The sequence below is a fragment of the Cibotium barometz genome, chromosome 27 (assembly GCF_041138505.1).
Source record: "Cibotium barometz isolate CiBa-2024 chromosome 27, ASM4113850v1, whole genome shotgun sequence".
Taxonomy (NCBI): domain Eukaryota; kingdom Viridiplantae; phylum Streptophyta; class Polypodiopsida; order Cyatheales; family Cibotiaceae; genus Cibotium; species Cibotium barometz.
The window spans coordinates 5292349-5311532 of NC_141072.1; the positions used below are offsets into that span (position 1 = coordinate 5292349).

Sequence of the window (19184 nt, forward strand, 5' to 3'; positions counted from 1 at the left end):
CAGTGGCAATGGCTCTGATCTCCCCGAGCTCAGTAGCTACCGATCCATCCGGTCTACCAAGCTGGCGGACTCCTGCTCGCGCATGACGGGGCCTAGTGATCTCAAAAAACTCTCCAGTCACTCTATCACCAAGCTGCGTCCACTGAGAGACCTGGCGACGATAGTAAAACTCATGTCTCTGCTCCTCTACCTCTCGAACCTCCTGGCGTGCCTGGCTCAGCTGGGACGCCACCCACTCACATGCAGGCTGCTGCTCCTGAAGGCGCTGTAGCGAAGCAAGGGTGCGTCTCAGCCGATGCTCCCGCTCGCGAATTTCTCCCAACCGTGTCAAAGCTGCAGCGTGCAGAAAAGAGCTAAGATCGATGAGTCCCTGGGCACACTGGCCCGCTGCATCCTGGTCAGAGCACTGACTATCATGCCAGATCCTCTCAATGTCCTCAGTGAGACTGGGATCTGTAAGTACCCTCTCTGGGATCCTCAACTGCAAGCTGGGCTCCCGTGTCCTCTCCTCCAATGTCAAGATAACTGGCGCATGATCTGAAAATGAGGTGCCAGCGAGAATGCCGACGGAGCCCCCTCGCTCCCCTAACCAGTCGCCCACATAAAAGCGATCAATCCGTGATAGATTAGTCCCTCCCTGCCGGCGATCCGACCGGGAGAAACTAAGACTGTCCTGAGACCGGGAGAAAGCCCCATGCTGCCATGCATCAGTGATCCTCAGTGACATGCACAACCGGTCCCAAGCTGCAAGCTCCGTGCCGTGCACTGTAACATGACTGCCTCCCACCCTATCTGCCGGGTCCTCAAGCATGTTGAAGTCTCCCCCGACACACCAATGTGCGGCCTCTGGCAATGCATCCGTAACCTGGGTCCAAAACTCTGCTATGGCACTAGCATGATTGGGCGCATAGACGTTGAGCACGCCCAATAGCTCATCATGCATCCTCAGAATGACATACTGTGCTCTACCAGGCACAATGATCCCTCGATCCACAATGGCCTGCCGCCATACATCTGCAATGACCATGCATACTCCTCCCTGTCCACCCAAAGGACCAAACCCTGTAGACCAAAAAGTGTCCCATCTACCAGGCATCACCGAACCATATCTCCGGATCCTGCTCTCACCCAAGTGGTGCTCCTGCATCATCAAAATATCAATGCTGCCACCAACCAGGCATCTCTGAAGCTCCTGCCTCAAGCAACCACGATAGCGTATAAAATGTGCTCCGCCAAGGCCCTGTACATTCCATGAGATGATCCTCATGGATGCCCTGCTGAGGTGGATGCTGTCTCAGCCGTACGGCGGGCCTTCGCAAGCGGCTTGGATGGAGAGTAGTCCTCATCCAAGCGGCTGCGAATCTGCCCACCAGGTGTGCTGCAAGAATCCCGGATCAGGCGCCAGTGGCTGTGGCCCATGGCGACTGCCTCCCGCTCTGACAAAGCAACCTCGTGTATACACACATATCCAGGGTCGCGTGCTAAGTCTGCCACTATGCGAACGACCAAATGCCGAATCCCTGAGGTATCCACACTCCCGGGATCCAAGAAAAAATGAGCCAACTCCCAAAGTCGGCCTATCACATCTGTCACCTCCAGATCGCTCATGTGATGAGAAAACTCAACTGCGTGAGTCTTCAAAGTGCTGAGAGCGAGCTCTAGAGTCCACTCCCAGTCGCAAGGGCCACATAGAGGGAACGAGAAGGCCACCGCTGAGTCTAGTGCCTCCTCCCCGCGGGCCGGAGGTATCACTACATGAACTCGGATGGGTGCTGGCTCATGGGGGCCCTCTGCTCCAAAAAGCCGTGTGAAGGTATAATCAAAAGCCTCCGAGCACTGTCTAATGCCAAGGCGACTCAACCGACTGCGGATAGATGAAATCCGTGAAGCCCTAATCGGCATAGGTCTCCTCTGTGATGCTCGAGCGAGGTCAGTGCTCAGCGCTCTCCGGACTGCAGGTGAACGCCAGGGAACTGCCAGGGCCTCCCGGGAAGGTGAGGCGGGTGGAGGGGGAGGAGGGGGAGGCGAGGGAGGTGGAGAGGGAGCCGCTGCCGAAACCGGAGCGGAGGCGGGAGGAGGTGATGGTGCAAGCGAGGCGGTGGGAGGGGACGGGGGTGGGGGGGGTGAAGGAGGGGGTGCTGGCATCTCCTGGTCCTCAGTCGTCGCCGCGGGGGTCTCCTCCTGGAGGGGAGAAAAGCTGTTCCTCACAGGAACCCAGTGAGGCTGAGACTGTGGCTGCTGCTGCAGCGGTCTCTGGACGTGCTGCTGTGGCCGTCTCCCTCGGCGGCGCCCCTGTCCAGGCTGCCACTTCGAGGCCTTTGTGGCCTGAGCAGGTGTCCCGGAGGCAGCCTGCCGAGCCGAATCTGTGGGCGGGCCATCAGTAGCCTGCTGTGGTGAGGGTCGGGGTCTCCTGCGAGGGCAGGCCTTGGCCAGATGGCCGACCTGTCTGCAAATGAAGCACTGATTCGGGAGCCCCGAGAACTCCACTCTCTGATCTATCCATCCCCCCCTATCCTAGGTAGCTGAATGACCTTAGGAAGGGAGGAGATGTCAGACACCAACACTCTGACCGAAGGTAGCCCAGCTGCTCTGGCCACCACTGAAGCAGCTGAGGGGCCGAGGCGCTCTCCCTGCTCCGCTGCTGCTGGGTCAAATCCATGCTGCCAAGGTCTGAAGAAAGCCCGAGCACCCCTGATGTCAAGGGGACTCATGGCAAGGACCTTGGCAACACTCTGGGCGGCCTCGAACTCGATCTGGTAATGTCCACGGCCCAATAGCTGTACATCCAGGATCTTGCCCACATCTGCAAGAAGGCGGGCCTGAAGAAGATCCCGGATCTCCCCTCTGCTGGGGCGAGTGCCGACTATACAACAGATGGTGGAATGTGCCTGGAGGCGTTCCACCTCTGCGGCGAGGCTCGCTTCCTCTTCTGGCGAAAGAGAAAGCCTGATGGGGGTATCCTCAGGGGCGGTCGAGGGGGCTGCAGAAGAGTCCCTCTGAGGTGGGGCGAGAGGAGCCTCCATCAGAGTCTGAAGCTGTGGCAAAGGCGGAGCGAATGCGATACCTGCAAGAACCGAGCTGCACGCGAAGGGCGGAGAGGGAAAGCGGGAGGATAGAAAAAGAAAGATCCCCAAGGGGCGAAAAAAAAAAACCGCAAGAATGGGGGGTAAGGCGACGAAGAAACAGGGGGGGGGGGCGGGAGCAACGCGAAAGGCGGTGGGGGGGAGAGAGGGCTGGCGGAGAGGGGAGGGGGGGACGGGGCGCTGACGAGGGGCGGGGGCGCGAAGGCGAAATGAAGGGGGGGTGGCGAAGGCGAACTGAAGGGGCGCGAAGGCGAACTGAAGGAGGGGGGGGGGAGGGGGGCGCTTCAGCGCGAGAGAGGGAGAGAAAGCGAGGAGAAGGGGGGGGCGCGATGGCGAGAAGAGGGGGGGCGCAGAAGCGCTGGTAGGGGGGGGGGACAGGGCGCGAGGAAGGGATGGCGAGGGGCGAGCAGCGCGAGCAAGGGGGTGACGGCGGGAGCTTTAGCGAGCCGGAGTCGTTTTAGTCATTGCTCCCCAGATTAGCTTAGTTACACTTATAAACAGTTTATAAGTGTTTTGGTCCACCCGGCACATTTTATGGCTAGACATGTGAACACACATCTTTTTAGGTCACTTTATTATGTGGCTATTGTACTTCACTTCATTATCGAAATACACACAAGGAGTCGTGTTCTCTCTCTGCTTCTCCACACCTGTGTTTGCAGCACCTCCAAACCCTAACCCTTATAGTCCAAGGCCTTCATTTGTTGGTATCAGAGCCATCCGTACAGGCCATAGCCACCAGCCACCCTCGCCGTCGGTTGTCTGTACGAGCTACTGTCCTTCGCCGTACACATGTACCTGCCCATACACAGTCAACGCCGCCTTCAGGTACTGTCCTGCCCGTACACGAGTACCTGCCCGTACACGAGTCTGTGCCGTCAGTACCGTATTGCACCTGTCAACGCCGCCTTCAGTACCCATACTGTACCTGCCTGCTTACAGTCGACTGCTTCCGTACTGTACCTGCATACAGTCGACTGTACTTGCAACGAGTACCTGCAGTGTACCTGTTCGCACTGTTCAGTACAGTGCTCCGTCTGAGTACATCCGCCGTACTTTCACTGTACCTGCAGTCTGCTCCGTACAATAATCTGTACCTGCACAGTACAACAGTCAAGTCATCCGTACCTGCACACTGCAGTCAACTTGTACCTGTTGAAATCTCAACTGTGGTAAGCAATACAAATTTTGATTTTTGGGCATTTCTATTTTCTCTGTGAAAATCTACAGGCAGATACAGGCAGACTTTCTTGCAAAGAAGTCTACAAGCTTTTTGCAAGGTTTTGGGTGCAGTAATTTTGGGCATTTTTGGGACATTTTGGCACTGTGTAAGCCATTTTTTGCTGCTCTACTCAGTCACTGGTGCATTGAGCTGCACATTCAGAGGATTGAGAGTGCAAGCATATTTGGGTGTATTCAGTGGAGTACAATTGCTATCAGGGTTCTTGCTATTGGGTTTTTTGATACACAGGTACAACATTGTGCATAGGCATAATGGCAAATCAACAGCAAAGTGATGTATTCACGTATTTGTCTAAGGAAGACAAATTGGACGGCACGAACTACTCCTTGTGGAGTTTTATGCTGAAAAATGTGCTTGTGGCAAAAGGTCTTTGGGATTTTGTTAGTGGTGATGAACCACGTCCAGGTCCATTGGCTCCAGAGACTCCTCCCCAAGGGGGTGCTCGTGGACGAGGACAACAGGTACAGGCTCCAGGGCAGCCATTGCTTGTTCAAAGAACAAATGCTCAGAAGACATGGGATGCCAGGGATGCACAAGCTTTGTCACTCATTGCATTGTCACTACAAAGGTCTATTATACCTCATATTCGTTCAGCTGGCTCTTCACAGAATGCATGGGTAACTTTGGAGCAGATGTATGCTGCTCGTAATGAGGCTCGGATCTCATTTTTGAAAAGAGAGCTGGATAATCAGAAAATGCATGAAGGAGATGATATGTTTAGCCACTTAAACAAGCTGCAGGATTTGAGAGAGCAACTCATCAATGTGGATGAGATTATTCTTGAGACACAGCTTGTGTCCACCATCTTGCACTCTTTGCCAAGATCTTACTTGGCTTTTCATACCTCTTTGAACCTCAGCATGAGGAATGCTGCTAAACCCCTTAAGTATCAGGAACTTGTTGCTCTCTTGCTACAAGAAGAGCAAATGAGGAAGAATATGAATATGAACACAAGTGCTGAACAAGCATTTACTACAGGTCAAAAGAGGAAAGGAAAAACTCAGCCAAAGAGTTCAAGTCGAAATTCAGGTGATGGTGGTTCAAACCAGGATACCAAGAAAGGTGATGGACAGCCCAAGAAGAAGGGCAAATGTCATTACTGTAAGAAGCCAGGTCACTACATCACAGAATGTAGAAAGAGGATTGCCAAAGAGAAGGCAAAGGAAGCTGGGATGTCTGTAAATGATGCCTCTAAAGCTCCTCCAGAGACTGCTTCTTTTGCTGAGGACAGGGATTACTGTTTCTATACATGCAGCTATGATGCCTCTTCACAGGCACTCAGTATGACAGAGCATGCATGTACTTGGTATTTTGATAGTGGTGCCTCAAAGCATATCACATCTCGCAGGGATTTGTTTTGTCATGTTGGCCCTGCCCCTGTTGGCAAAACTGTTCAGTGTGCCAACAATGCTTCATATCCAGTTCGTGGCATTGGGGAGATTCAACTCACAGCCATTGATGGCTCCATTCTCCACCTTACAGATGCCTTATATGTACCAGGGATAAAGAAGAATTTGTTGTCCATTTCTTCTTTAGCACATTGTGGTAGGTCCACTTTGATGATGATAAATGCATGGTCAGAGACAAAGCTAATGCTTTGACCTTGATGCTTACTGGTACATTATGTCATGGACTTTATCAGTTGGATGCATTTCAGCCAGTGGATCAGTCTGCTTATAATGCATTCACTCTTACTCCAGCTATGGTTGATGCGGAGTTATGGCATGCTCGCATGGGGCATGTAAATTTTGGTAGTCTTATGCTTATGCAGCGACATAACATGTTTACAGATCTACCTCTCATGGAGAAGCCTCCAGATCACATTTGTGAAGGATGTATTTTGGGAAAAATGCATAGGTTTTCCTTCCCACGTGATCAGGCTCTACGAGCAACTGCAAAGTTGCAGCTTATACACAGTGATCTTTGTGGTCCCATGCAAACGAAGTCATTAGGTGGTTGCTTCTATTTTGCGACATTTATTGATGACTTCTCTCGTATATGCTGGGTCTATCCTTCGACACAGAAATCACAGGTATATGATACATTTTTGGCCTTTGTAGCACTTGCTGAGACAGAGTCAGGATGCAAGGTTAAGACTCTCCGTTCTGACCGAGGGGGGGAATATATGTCACACATGTTGAATTCCTTTCTTGAGAGTAGAGGTATAAAACATCAGTATACTACTCCTTATACTCCACAGCAGAATGGGGTTGCAGAAAGGAAGAATCGGTCACTCATGGAGATGGCCAGATGTATACTAAAGGCAAAGAGGCTACCACATATCTTTTGGGTGGAAGCTATCATGTGTGCTTGTCATATTTTGAATCGATGTCCCACAAAGGCATTGGTTTCCATTACTCCTTTTGAGGCTTGGCATGGCCGCAAGCCTTCTGTGTCTTGCATATGCACACATACCCAAAGAGTTGAGGAGGAAGTTGGATGATAAAGCCACAAAATGCATTTTTGTTGGGTATAGCCGTGAGAGCAAGGGCTACCGGTTATATGACCCACTATCCAAGAAGATATTCAATAGTCGGGATGTGATTTTTGATGAAAAATCAGAAATATCCATGGCTGGTTATGATGCAAATCAGGCTGAAAATGATGTGTTTGAAGGTCTACTACCTATGGAGTTTCATTCCACAATTGGTGATCCAACTCATGAGGGTACAGGACAGCCAGCAAATGATGAAGGTGGTGCAAAAATTCAGCAACAAATTGAGCCAGAAGCTGAACCAAATATGGGGCAGCAGGCACCACAGGTCAGACACATACCTAGATGGTATTTGAGGACATTACAAGACAGCCATTTAGAGGGTCCTCTTGCTGGTCGTACTCGTAGGGAGACACGGACCAATGAGCATGCACACATCATGGATTTGAATCTGGTTATGGCAGCCAGTTTACAGGATGATGATGAGCCTGATTCATTTGTGGATGCACGAGACAATGTGCATTGGAACAAAGCCATGCAGGATGAGCTTGATTCTATTAAAAGGAATCAAACATGGGATTTGGTTGATCTGCCCAAAGGCAAGAAAGCAATTGGTACTAAGTGGGTCTATAAGTTGAAAAGACATGCAGATGGATCCATTGACAGGTACAAAGCCCGTCTAGTTGCAAAGGGCTATGCACAGAAGAAGGGCATTGATTATGAGGAGACAGTGATTCAGATTGGGCTGGTGATTTTGATACCAGACATTCCACTGGTGGAAATTGTTTCTTTCTTGGCTCTTCATGCATTTCTTGGCTAAGCAAGAAACAGACCACAGTGGCCACTTCGTCTTGTGAGGCAGAGTACAAAGCAGCCTACACTACTACTGTTGAGTGTGTTTGGCTGCGTCGTCTCATGACTGATATGGATATTTCAGTGGAGGAGCCTACACCTATCTATACTGATAGTCAGAGTGCCATTGCTATGGCCAGGAATCTTGTGTTTCATGCTCGCACGAAACACATTGAGATTCACTATCATTTTGTTCGGGAGAGACTCCAGGCAGGAGATATCAGTCTGATCTACTGTCCTACAGATCAGAATGTGGCAGACATCTTCACCAAGGCATTACCACGTCCGAAATTCGAAGCATTCCGCACTGCTTTGAATTTGTTTCCTTTTGGTGGATGATGTACAGTGATCACATATCACTCCAGGGGGGTTTGTTGGGTTTTATGCTGTGTATGCACCCAGGGGTGTGACATGCAAGGGCTTTGGACCGTAGTAAATCACAACCTTAGTCTAACTAAACTGCACTTAATGATGTTCAAGAGATAGACAAATATGTGTCAATGCAATGCAGCTATATTAGATCATGAATGCGGTTACAATGAGATCCAAATGGATCTATACTGCTGAATATGCTGCCTATATGCTGAATATGCTGAATGAACTGCTGTCCACTATCTTTCCCTTGTCTCCTGGGAAGGAAACGCTGAAGGGAGGCTTTGGAACAGATGTTATGCTGACCTGATGATGAAACGCAGATGCGTTTGCAGATCTGATGGGCTGAACTGAACTGATGATGATGCGTTTGCTGAAGATGATGCTGATGATGATGCGTTGGCTGGAAATGCTGCTCCCAAAGCTTCCTGGAGGATATGCGTTGGAGCACACTGGGCTGAATGCTGCTATGATGAGCTTGGTTGGCTGAATGGAGAGGCGCCTGTATATATATGCAAACATGCTGCTGGTCGGCCAGCATAAGTGCTGTCGGCCAGATGCCATGTCCACAACTGCTGTCGGCTGCCCCATAAATGCCTATAAAATTGCATAAATGCCAGTAAAATACCTGATGACTCCTGATGATGCTAATGATGCTAAAATGATGCCATGTCACTGTACACCTGAATGATGTGCACGTGACATTCCCCGCTGCTAAACTGTTGCTGGGTGGTATACCTGGCAACCTTCGACTCCTCTGTGATCCTTCTCCTCCGAACCACTGCCCCCTTCTGTCTTTTGCTGCCGGGACTGAGGCCGTCTGCAGGAGTGAAATCCTTTGAGCCAAGACTCCATGTACTGCGGGAACTGAATGGCAAATGCTGCTAAAACTGCCTGGAAATACCTGAGTCACCCCTGACCTGCCTGTGGAAACCTTTCACCTACCATCTCCGTCGTTCCTGAAGCTCTGAACCTCCAAAGGCGATGTTGGAGCAAACTTCCGTCTTCTATGGAAGAGAAACCCCCTACTGCTGCCAGTTGAAGCCCAAAACTTATGTCCTCCTTTGATGATGGATGTCATTCTTCCCCAGAGAGTTCATGGGCAACATGTATGCCTTGCAGATGCAAGACTAACTGCTAAGATGACTACTATGCAAGCCATGTGCAACCCTATATGCTGTGCAAGAATGCAGATGGATGGGTTACTGATGCATACCTAAGGGAAAATCCCTAAGGGTGGCCTGCAAGATTTTGAGAACTGGATTTAACTGTGCGGGAGCGAAAATTATGTCTGACTGAATGACTGATGGAATGAACATGCTCTAAGGCTGGTTACCCTGTAACGCTCTGATACCAATGTGACATGCAAGGGCTTTGGACCGTAGTAAATCACAACCTTAGTCTAACTAAACTGCACTTAATGATGTTCAAGAGATAGACAAATATGTGTCAATGCAATGCAGCTATATTAGATGATGAATGCGGTTACAATGAGATCCAAATGGATCTATACTGCTGAATATGCTGCCTATATGCTGAATATGCTGAATGAACTGCTGTCCACTATCTTTCCCTTGTCTCCTGGGAAGGAAACGCTGAAGGGAGGCTTTGGAACAGATGTTATGCTGACCTGATGATGAAACGCAGATGCGTTTGCAGATCTGATGGGCTGAACTGAACTGATGATGATGCGTTTGCTGAAGATGATGCTGATGATGATGCGTTGGCTGGAAATGCTGCTCCCAAAGCTTCCTAGAGGATATGCGTTGGAGCACACTGGGCTGAATGCTGCTATGATGAGCTTGGTTGGCTGAGTGGAGAGGCGCCTGTATATATATGCAAACATGCTGCTGGTCGGCCAGCATAAGTGCTGTCGGCCAGATGCCATGTCCACAACTGCTGTCGGCTGCCCCATAAATGCCTGTAAAATGCCTATAAAATTGCATCAATGCCAGTAAAATACCTGATGACTCCTGATGATGCTAATGATGCTAAAATGATGCCATGTCACTGTACACCTGAATGGTGTGCACGTGACAAGAGGAGTGCTAGTGATCATCAGTAGATTACTGGGGCACTTTTTACTTCAGTTAGTGGAGATTTTTTCCCCCCAGATTAGCTTAGTTACACTTATAAAGATAACCAAATGTTTTTAAAGGAATCCCACCAATACAGTGGTTGGGCAGTTGGCTAACCCATGTAGGCTGGATCGGGGGATTCGAAAACCCATTCCTTCCGCAATGACACCCCCGATGCCTCCTACGATTGATCCATCGTTGCGTGCTTCTATAGAAGCTGGGCGAGGGCCACCAACCTGATTTCTTTCGAGGCATGGTGTATGACGTCGTGCAAAGATTAGGGTTTAATGCAAGAGCTTAACACACGACTGCTTGTGAGCTTAACACACCTTCTGTGAGCTTGACATTTGTATTGTGATAATTCTAATTGCTTGGATGCTTTGTGGTAGCTTAATGATTACTATCTTAAGTGTGATTAAGCCGGTTCTGTGATGCTAAGCCTCATTGGGCGATGAATCTGAAGGCAAAATATCTGCTGATGGCCTTGTTGTGCTGCCGACCCTGTATTGCGCTTAGCCTTTTGTGCTTAGCTGAGCCTTGCAGATCAAGGTTGTGATGCTGTTTGTAGCTGACTGCCACCCTTGTTTATGAATGATTTGTATGTATTAACGTTTATAAGTGTTTTGGTCCACCCGGCACATTTTATGGCCGGACATGTGAACACACATCTTTTTAGGTCACTTTATTATGTGGCTATTGTACTTCACTTCATTATCTGAATACACACAAGGAGTCGTGTTCTCTCTCTGCTTCTCCACGCCTGTGTTTGCAGCACCTCCAAACCCTAACCCTAACAGTCCAAGGCCTTGAAGTAGAGCTTCATCCCCTGCACACCCAGATTCAGCTTTTTTGTTCAGTACTTTTTCATTTTGTTGGGATGACAGAGGATACCCCATACAGGTACTCCGATTTGTCTCATAGGCCGAGTTCGGTCTTTTGGAAGACGTTAATAAAATCTTTCTTTCTTTCTTTCTCTCTCTCTCACCTCTCCCTCAACTTTAAGCCTCTTGAGTCTTCCAAATTCCAAGCCTCTAGGCTCTAGCCACTAGGCCTCTCTCTCTCTCTCTCTCTCTCTCTCTCTCTCTCTCTCTCTCTCACATTCCTCAAGGCTCAAGAGTCAAGCCATCTTCAACCATGGCATCCTCCTCACGTGCCGGGGCTTCTCGTCGAAGGACAACGGGATGGACATGGTGGGAGGAGGTTAACTACACCCCATCCGCTCATGGAGGCGGTTCTCGGCCATGGGTACGCAAGCTTTGCCCGTACCGGCGAATGGGTGGCACCGTTAAAGTGCGAGCCCACCTCTTGCATGAGAGTGGGCATGAGGTGAGGTTTTGCACGAATGTCACGCCTGAGAAGAGACGGGAACTTCTTGACAAGCTTAGCGTCTACGAAGCGGTCGAAGCGACAAGGACACCACGAGTGGTCGTGGATCCCGCGACGGTGGGGAGAGAAACTCAAGCCTCTACAATGGAGTCATGTGGTGGATCGGGATCATGCACACCATCACCTTCACCATCAAGTCGGAATGTTACTCCATCCACGACGCCGGCACCCTCCATCTCCACGGCCTCTCAATCATTACGTGGCCCACGGCGACAATCTACACTTGGGGAGAATTGGAACCCCAAGTTGAAGGAGGAGGTGGATATGGCGGTGGCCCGCTTCTTCTTCCACGACCACATTGCCTTTCAAGCGGCTAGGTAAGTGCAATCAATCATTGCCAATTCATCATTCATGTTTTCATCATCCTAGTCCCCTTCTCATTAGTAAATTACTTTCTTGAATAGGTCGGAATACTTCAAGGTCATGGTTAAGAAGATTGGGGAGTATGGCTCAACCTATACGCCCCCCTCATCCGAGAGCTTGCGCACTACATTGCTCGAGAAGGAGAAGCGCATTGTAGAGCAAGCGGCCAACAACACAAAGCGGCAATGGGAGAGGAACGGAGTCTCCCTCATTGTGGATGGATGGAGTGACACCCGCAAGAGGAGTATTCACGGCATGGTTGCATATTCCCGCGGAGAGATGTACTTCATCTCATCTCATGATGCATCCGGCACTGGGAAGAGCGCGGATGTGCTTGCGGCGGAGTGGGCTACCACCATGGAGATCGTTGGCCCCGAGCATGTAGTGGGCTTTGTTGCGGATGGGGAGCCTTCCAATAGGGCGGCGGGAGCTATTCTCCAAGGTATGTATGGACATGTCACGGTGTCCTTTTGTATGGCTCATTGCCTAAACAACCTCCTCAAGGACATCGGGGCATTACCATGGATCACCCGCTCATTGAGGAGGCCAACACCATGGTCTCCTTTGTCCTCAACCACCAAAGACTTCGGCATGAGTTCAACAAGCACGACTGAAGGAAAGTCTTCGGACCAACCTTCAAAGAATTCAACTTCGACACTAGCGCAGAAGAAACGTCTCCTTAAGGCTTTGAAGCTCAAGAAGGAGGGACGTTGCTTCATCTACAAAGAAAAAGGACACATGCGTAACGAGTGCCCGAAGCAAAAGGGTGCAAAGACCAACGCGGGACCCAAGCCAAAGACAGCTAACCAGTTGTCTTTGACACGTACGTCAGTTACTGTACTTTCTTGCCCTAGTACATGTTCTGATTGTCTGTTCAACTCTAAAGTTTTTGGCTTGCATGATCTTCTCCGAGTTTATGTGGCCATAGAATCCACATTCTTCTAGACCCTGGCAGCTCACACAACTTTGATAACTACAAACTTGTGCAAAAATTGGGTCTTGATACAACGCCCAGCGATCATACCTATGAGGTACGCCTACCTGCGGGTCGACAAGTATGGGATCGAAAGGTGGAGATGCTACCAATCCGGATTCAGGACTACAAAGATACTCTGGAATGCTATATTATGCACCTAGAACATGTAGACTTGTTATTAGGGATTGAGTGGTTTAAGACTCTTCAAGTCCAGATAGATTGGTCTAGTCATATTTTTTCTTTTGAACATAGGAACACCCAGTATAGTATCTTAGGTGATTGTATACATCCCTCTCAGGGACCTCTTGTAAATACAGTTGATTTTGGCAATATAATGGATTCTTCTTTGTATACTTCTTTCCATTGTGTATTGATTCCTCTTTCTTCATTTCTCATACCTTCTATGGATGTCAATGAATTAAGTGTATTTGAAAGCAAAGAATTACAGAAGATACTTGATTCGTTTCAAGATGTATTTCCTAAGGAACTGCCATCGGGCTTACCACCTGAAAGGGCAATAGATCATCGTATTGACCTGATCCCTGGTGCTCACCCTGTCAGTATTCCACCTTACAAGATGAGCCAAGCTGAGGAAGATGAGTTGGCTAAACAACTCGAAGATTATTTGAGAATGGGCCAAATCCGTCCAAGTAAATCACCTTGGGGTGCACCTGTGTTGCTTAAGAGAAAGAAGGACAACACCTGGAGAATGTGTATAGATTACAAGAGATTGAACAAGCTGACAATTAAGAACCGTTATCCTCTCCCTAGATCAGATGACCTGATTGACCGGTCAGCAGAAGCGAAATATTTCACGAAGATAGATTTACGTACTCACTATCACCAGATACGTCTTCATGAAAGGCATGTCGAAAGAACCGCCTTTCGGACTAGGTATGGCCATTACGAGTTTCTCGTATTACCTTTTGGATTAACCAATGCTCCAGTCACTTTCCAGCAAATAATGAATGATCTTTTTCGTGAACATTTGTGAAAATTTGTGGCTGTGTTCCTGGATGATATTTTGATATAGTCGTACTCTTGAGGATCACGTTAGACACCTCATGATTGTCTTAACTATTTTAAGACAGAATCGACTATATGCTAAATTAAGTAAATGTGAGTTTTTCATGACAGATATTATTTACTTGGAACACAAGATCACTAAAGATGGATTGAGCATTGACTATGACTGAGTTCAGAAGGTTCTGGACTGACCTATACCGCGATCAGTGAAACAACTTCGTTCTTTTCTCGGTTTTGTTGTTTTTCTTCGGAAATCTGTGCGGGAGTACTCTCAGCTCACACTACCGATGACCGACTTGTTGAAAGGTCGTGGACGTAAGTCAAATCAATCTATCACTTGGAATAACGATGGATATGGCCTTCAAACTTTTGAAAGATAAAGTCAAGGAAGCACTTATCTTAGCATTACCCGATCCTAGTCGGCCTTATGTTCTTGAAACTGATGCCAGTGACTATGCCATCGGGGCTGCTCTATTTCAAGATGGTAGACCTGTTGCTTTTGAAAGTAAAAAGCTAGACGACACTCAATCTCGTTGGCCAACCCTTGAGAAGGAACTTTTTGCTGTGATTCACGCTCTCAAGGTTTGGAGACATTATTTATATGGCTCCAAGTTTGTGGTATTGACTGATCATCAATCAATCAAGTATGTGATGCGGACGATTTGAGAGGAAGGAAAGCTCAATGGACTGAATTAATGCAAGATTTTGATTTTGAGATTCGTTATAGAAAAGGGTCCATGAATAGTGTTGCAGATGCGCTTAGTCAAATTAGAGAGGTGAATACTTTGTTGTTCACCGAGATTTCTACTGACTTATTTCAGTCATTAAGAGAGCTTTGCAGGACTGATAGTTATTTTGGTCCATTTTGGCAGAAGATCCAGCACGGGAGCTCATTGATTGACCAAGACTCGATGACTGAGCAACCTACCATTCAGGCTGCTCAGTGGATGATTTGGACGGGAGCTCATTGATTGACCAAGACTCGATGACTAAGCAGCCTACCATTCAGGCTGTAGGAGGCCAGTGGATGATTTGGACTGGTTTACTATTCCGTAATGACAAAATTTGTGTACCACAGATCCCGGACATTAGGTCCAAGATTCTTAAGGAGTGTCACGACGCCCCTTCTGCTGGACACCCTGGGATACACAGGACATTGTCGTTAGTGAAACACACTTTTTATTGGCCAAAGATGAAAGGATATGTAAAAGATTATGTTCTAAAGTGTCAAGTTTGTCAAGCAAATAAAGCTGAACGCTTTAGACAGGCTGAGTTGTTGCATCCTTTGCAAATCCCAGGTAATAAATGGAAAAGTATTTCCATGGATTTTATTACCGGATTGCCAAGAACACATCAAGGCCACGATTCTATTTGGGTTGTGGTAGATCGCTTGACAAAAATGGCTAGATTTTTACCGACCCGAAAGACCATTACAGCTACTCAATTAGCAAGGCAGTTTATCAAGCAATTGTTTAGACTGTACGGGTTACCACAGGACATAGTCAGTGATAGGGACTCTAAGTTTACGTGTGATTTTTGGAAACTTGTTTTTGAGAAGTTAGAAACAACTTTGAATTTGAGTTCCTCACATCATCCTCAATCTGATGGCCAGACTGAAAGAGTGAATCACATTTTGGAGGATATGCTTCAAGCATATGTATCCAAAAGACAGAGTTCATGGAAGGATTATCTTCCTGTGTTAGAATTTGCATATAACACTACTAAGCATACGAGTACAGGTTTTAGTCCTTTCATGCTTATGTATGGTTTTCAACCTAGATCACCTGTTACAGTGGGATTCTCAAGACTTCAGCATGATGCAGCACGTAATTTTTTGCAAGATATGCAAGAAATGTTACAAGTTGCGAAGGAATCTATTAGAAGTGCTCAAGAGAGTTCTCTGAAGGAACGATGGTGTATTTGCGAGTTCCGAAAGATTCCGAGACTTTCCAGACAGGTCTCCGAAATTATCCCCTAGATACTGTGGACCATTTCGTATTACACGACGGATTGGTTCAGTTGCATATGAATTGGATTTGCCTTCTCATGTGAAAGTTCATCCTGTATTTCATGTCAGTAGACTTAAGGAAGTACTGGGTGGAATAGACCAGTTAGTTACTCCTCAAGAAATCATAGATGTCGAGGACATGACATTTATTCCACACGAACTTGAAAAGATTCTTGGATTTCGTAAAAGAAGATTACGTAATACGCTTACCACGGAATACAAGATCAAGTGGAAGGATCGTGTTGAGGAGGACGCTACATGGGAGACATTGACTATTCTTCAGAGAGATTACCCTGGCTTTTTAGTGAGCTCTTAGAGGAAGGGAAGTATGTTATGTGCACAGTGTGTATCTACCGTGTGCTACACGCACACAAGACTAGCTTGCATCTCTTCTACTCCTATGAAGAAGTGGGTACTGCAGCTTGGAGTGCACCACGGCCAGGCTTGTTAGGTGCCATGTCAACAAGGTGTACATCTTCACCTGACACATAACCCCATAATCCTTTGGCCACAAGAAGATTTTGGACCATGAAACTCCAAAGGGAATAATTACTACCATCCAATTTGTCCTCTTGGGGACAAAACCCCGAATATATCGATCGTATTTCCAGCCATTTGTTGAAATCTCTTTACCAAGAGATATGCAAACACATGCAACCAAATATGCTGTAAAAAGCACCTAGAAGAAAAGTCCCAAACACACCGGAGTGCAATGCCAGGCAACCACAAAGTCCTGTGCAAATAATTTGCCCCGAATACAAGACTGCAGATAATTGCAATGCTGAAAATCCCCAAATTTCTGAGCACCAATGGACTGATTTATGTGTCAATTGCACATAATTCACAAAAGGCCCAAAAATCTGTGTACCAATGACCTTTAATTGTGCAATTATGCACTGATTTTAGGAAAGCCCCAAATTTCTCTGTGTTCTGCAACTGCAATTGTGCAATTAAGCATAAATTTTTGAAAAACCCCCAAATTTTCTCAGAATCCTGAACCCAAATGTTGCCATGCACTGCTACCTGCAGCTAATTTTTGCAATGAAGCAAGAAATTCACAAAAGTCCCATGATTTGAACCAAAATCGATTACCTGGCCAGAACCTTGATTTTGTAGGGTTTGCTAAGTAAAAGCCGGCAAATGTCACGAGCAAGTGACTTTATGGAGTCTCTAACCAGCAGACGGGTTGATGCAAGTCTGACCAGCATACGGCACAATTTACAAACAGCTGGGTTGATCGAAGGCAAGCTACAGCTGCAAATGAAGAGGCGGCAAACGACACGAGTTGCAAGCGTCGACAATGAGTTGCAGCTGACAGTGACGAGTTGCTATTGGTGGTCGAAAGGCTCCTGCAACGAGTTGCTAACGGCAACAGCGCAAAGGGGACTGGCCGAAAGACGGAATAGCGACAACGATCGAAATGCAACGGCTGGATGTTGGCTGTCAAACAGAGTCAACGACAAAAGCAAATGCTGCCCAATGCCGGACGGTTTTGCGCAAATCCAATGACTACCACATCAACCACAAGTGTGGCTGAGCTCAGCCAGGTGTGCCGCCCACCGTGGTGAGAGCGTCGTCGAGTGGTGGTGGAGCCCTCGACACTAGTGCCCCCCAAAATGGAGGCTAAAACGGGTAACAAGGAGCTGAGCGAGCGGTGACACATAAGCCAAACAGACTAGGATTGCCAAACAGAAACTAAGCGTGCAAGAGGGGGAAACCTTGCTCTGATACCACTATTAGGGTTAGGGTTCTACAGGCAAAGACACACACACAGAATCAACAGTAGCAAGAACACACTGAGAAGATGTTGATTGATGCTCACACAAAGAGGGATAGCATAGAATGTGTGGAGCTGGAGTGTTGACTCCATAATATCAAAATACAATAACAGTGATGTCCTTTCACACCAGATGTCCAAGGGGAAAAACTCAAAGGGAGAAAAGTGCCCTTGGTTAGCCCATGTTCACATGTGGCACTACTTATAGCATAGATGCCAATAATATACATTACAAGTGTATGCCATCTTGTACTCCCAGAACAATTTATCCTTACTTAACAAACAAACGTGGGCATGATACATATGCATACAAGTGCACACACATAGATGAAAAACAAACTTACACATTACATTGTGCATACACATGCAAAGATACATGGATACATATCACATCGAGTACAGGAAGTCTACCCTAGCTTACAAACAATATGTCCTGCATAACCTATACAGATAAACTCATACAATCAAATTTTTAGAAACATAATCTTACCTTATACATACACACATGAGAACACACACACACACACACACACACACACACACACACACACACATGTTTGTATGCATAAGGTAAGATCCTTCTGCTTAAACTTTATGTGCGCACACAGTAAACTGTGTGTGCACATCCTGTACTCTACAGTAAACCGTATTAAACCGTGCCAAATAACTCTATGCCGGAGCTAGGCATGGCTCACAAGAGAGACAAGGGCATCTTAGGGCATCGTACCTTGTTATGCATAAGGATGGCACATCCGGGCTCGAGCTGGTCTTTATCCACAAAAGAGAGGATGTTGACGTAGTACTCAGGGCCAACAGAAGAGGAGACAATGGCATGGTTCTCATCGATGATCTCTTCGAGGCTACCCACGCTCATGGGGGAGCCACGAAGGTTGTCCACCTTGGAGCGGTCCTCTTCGTTTTTATCCTCCTGGGGCTTGAGACGCTCCTGGTTGGTCACAAACTCCTCTTCCATGAGGAGGTAGTCCTTGATCCGCTCCAGCTTGAGGAGCCTGAGCTTGCACTTGGAGGCCGGGGTCACCACAGGCAGGCGGGCAGCCGCCTCCGAGCCCTTCTGCTTCCGCTGCTTCCGACCCACCCTTGTGGGCGGCGCCGCCGGCTCATACTTCTTCTCCTTCTTGTCCTCGGCTGGCTTCCTATCCCCTGGTTGCCCCCTCGGCCCCCCTCCTGAGTGCGCCTGCCCCATGCTCGCTTAGCTACTCTCGTCTTGAAAGGAGTTATGTGAAACTCATTTCACAAGTTTCTTGTTCGTAAAAAAGACTAGCTATGCAGATTTTATTACAAAAACTTTTTGATGACTTTTCTAATTAGCGTGCCTTTCAAGTAAATAAGTAACCATACCCAAAACGTTTTTTTGCCTTGTATTAATTAATCAGCTGAAATGTGTAAGGTTGCACCATAAAAATGAAAAAATACTAAACTTTTTATTTATTTTTTTGGATCAATAATAATTATTTATATTACCTGTAGCTGTTCAAAAGCTGTCATACAATCACCTTAGCCTGTCTAACACTAGGTTTACCTTTAACTTTAGCCCAACCCCCTTCCACCATATTTTTCCCGACTAT

General features: G+C 47.5%; 1 protein-coding gene across 1 annotated transcript in view; it reads right to left on the minus strand.

The window, feature by feature from the left end:
• The window catches only part of LOC147623016 (26S proteasome regulatory subunit 4 homolog A-like), a 54607-nt gene extending 35737 nt beyond the window's left edge, over positions 1-18870 (minus strand). Inside the window, exon 1 of the mRNA XM_086821031.1 lies at positions 18326-18870. Coding sequence (XP_086677157.1) covers positions 18326-18802 — 477 coding nt within the window. The 5' untranslated portion in view covers positions 18803-18870. The remainder of the gene's footprint in view (positions 1-18325) is intronic.
• Positions 18871-19184: the final 314 nt, after the last annotated feature.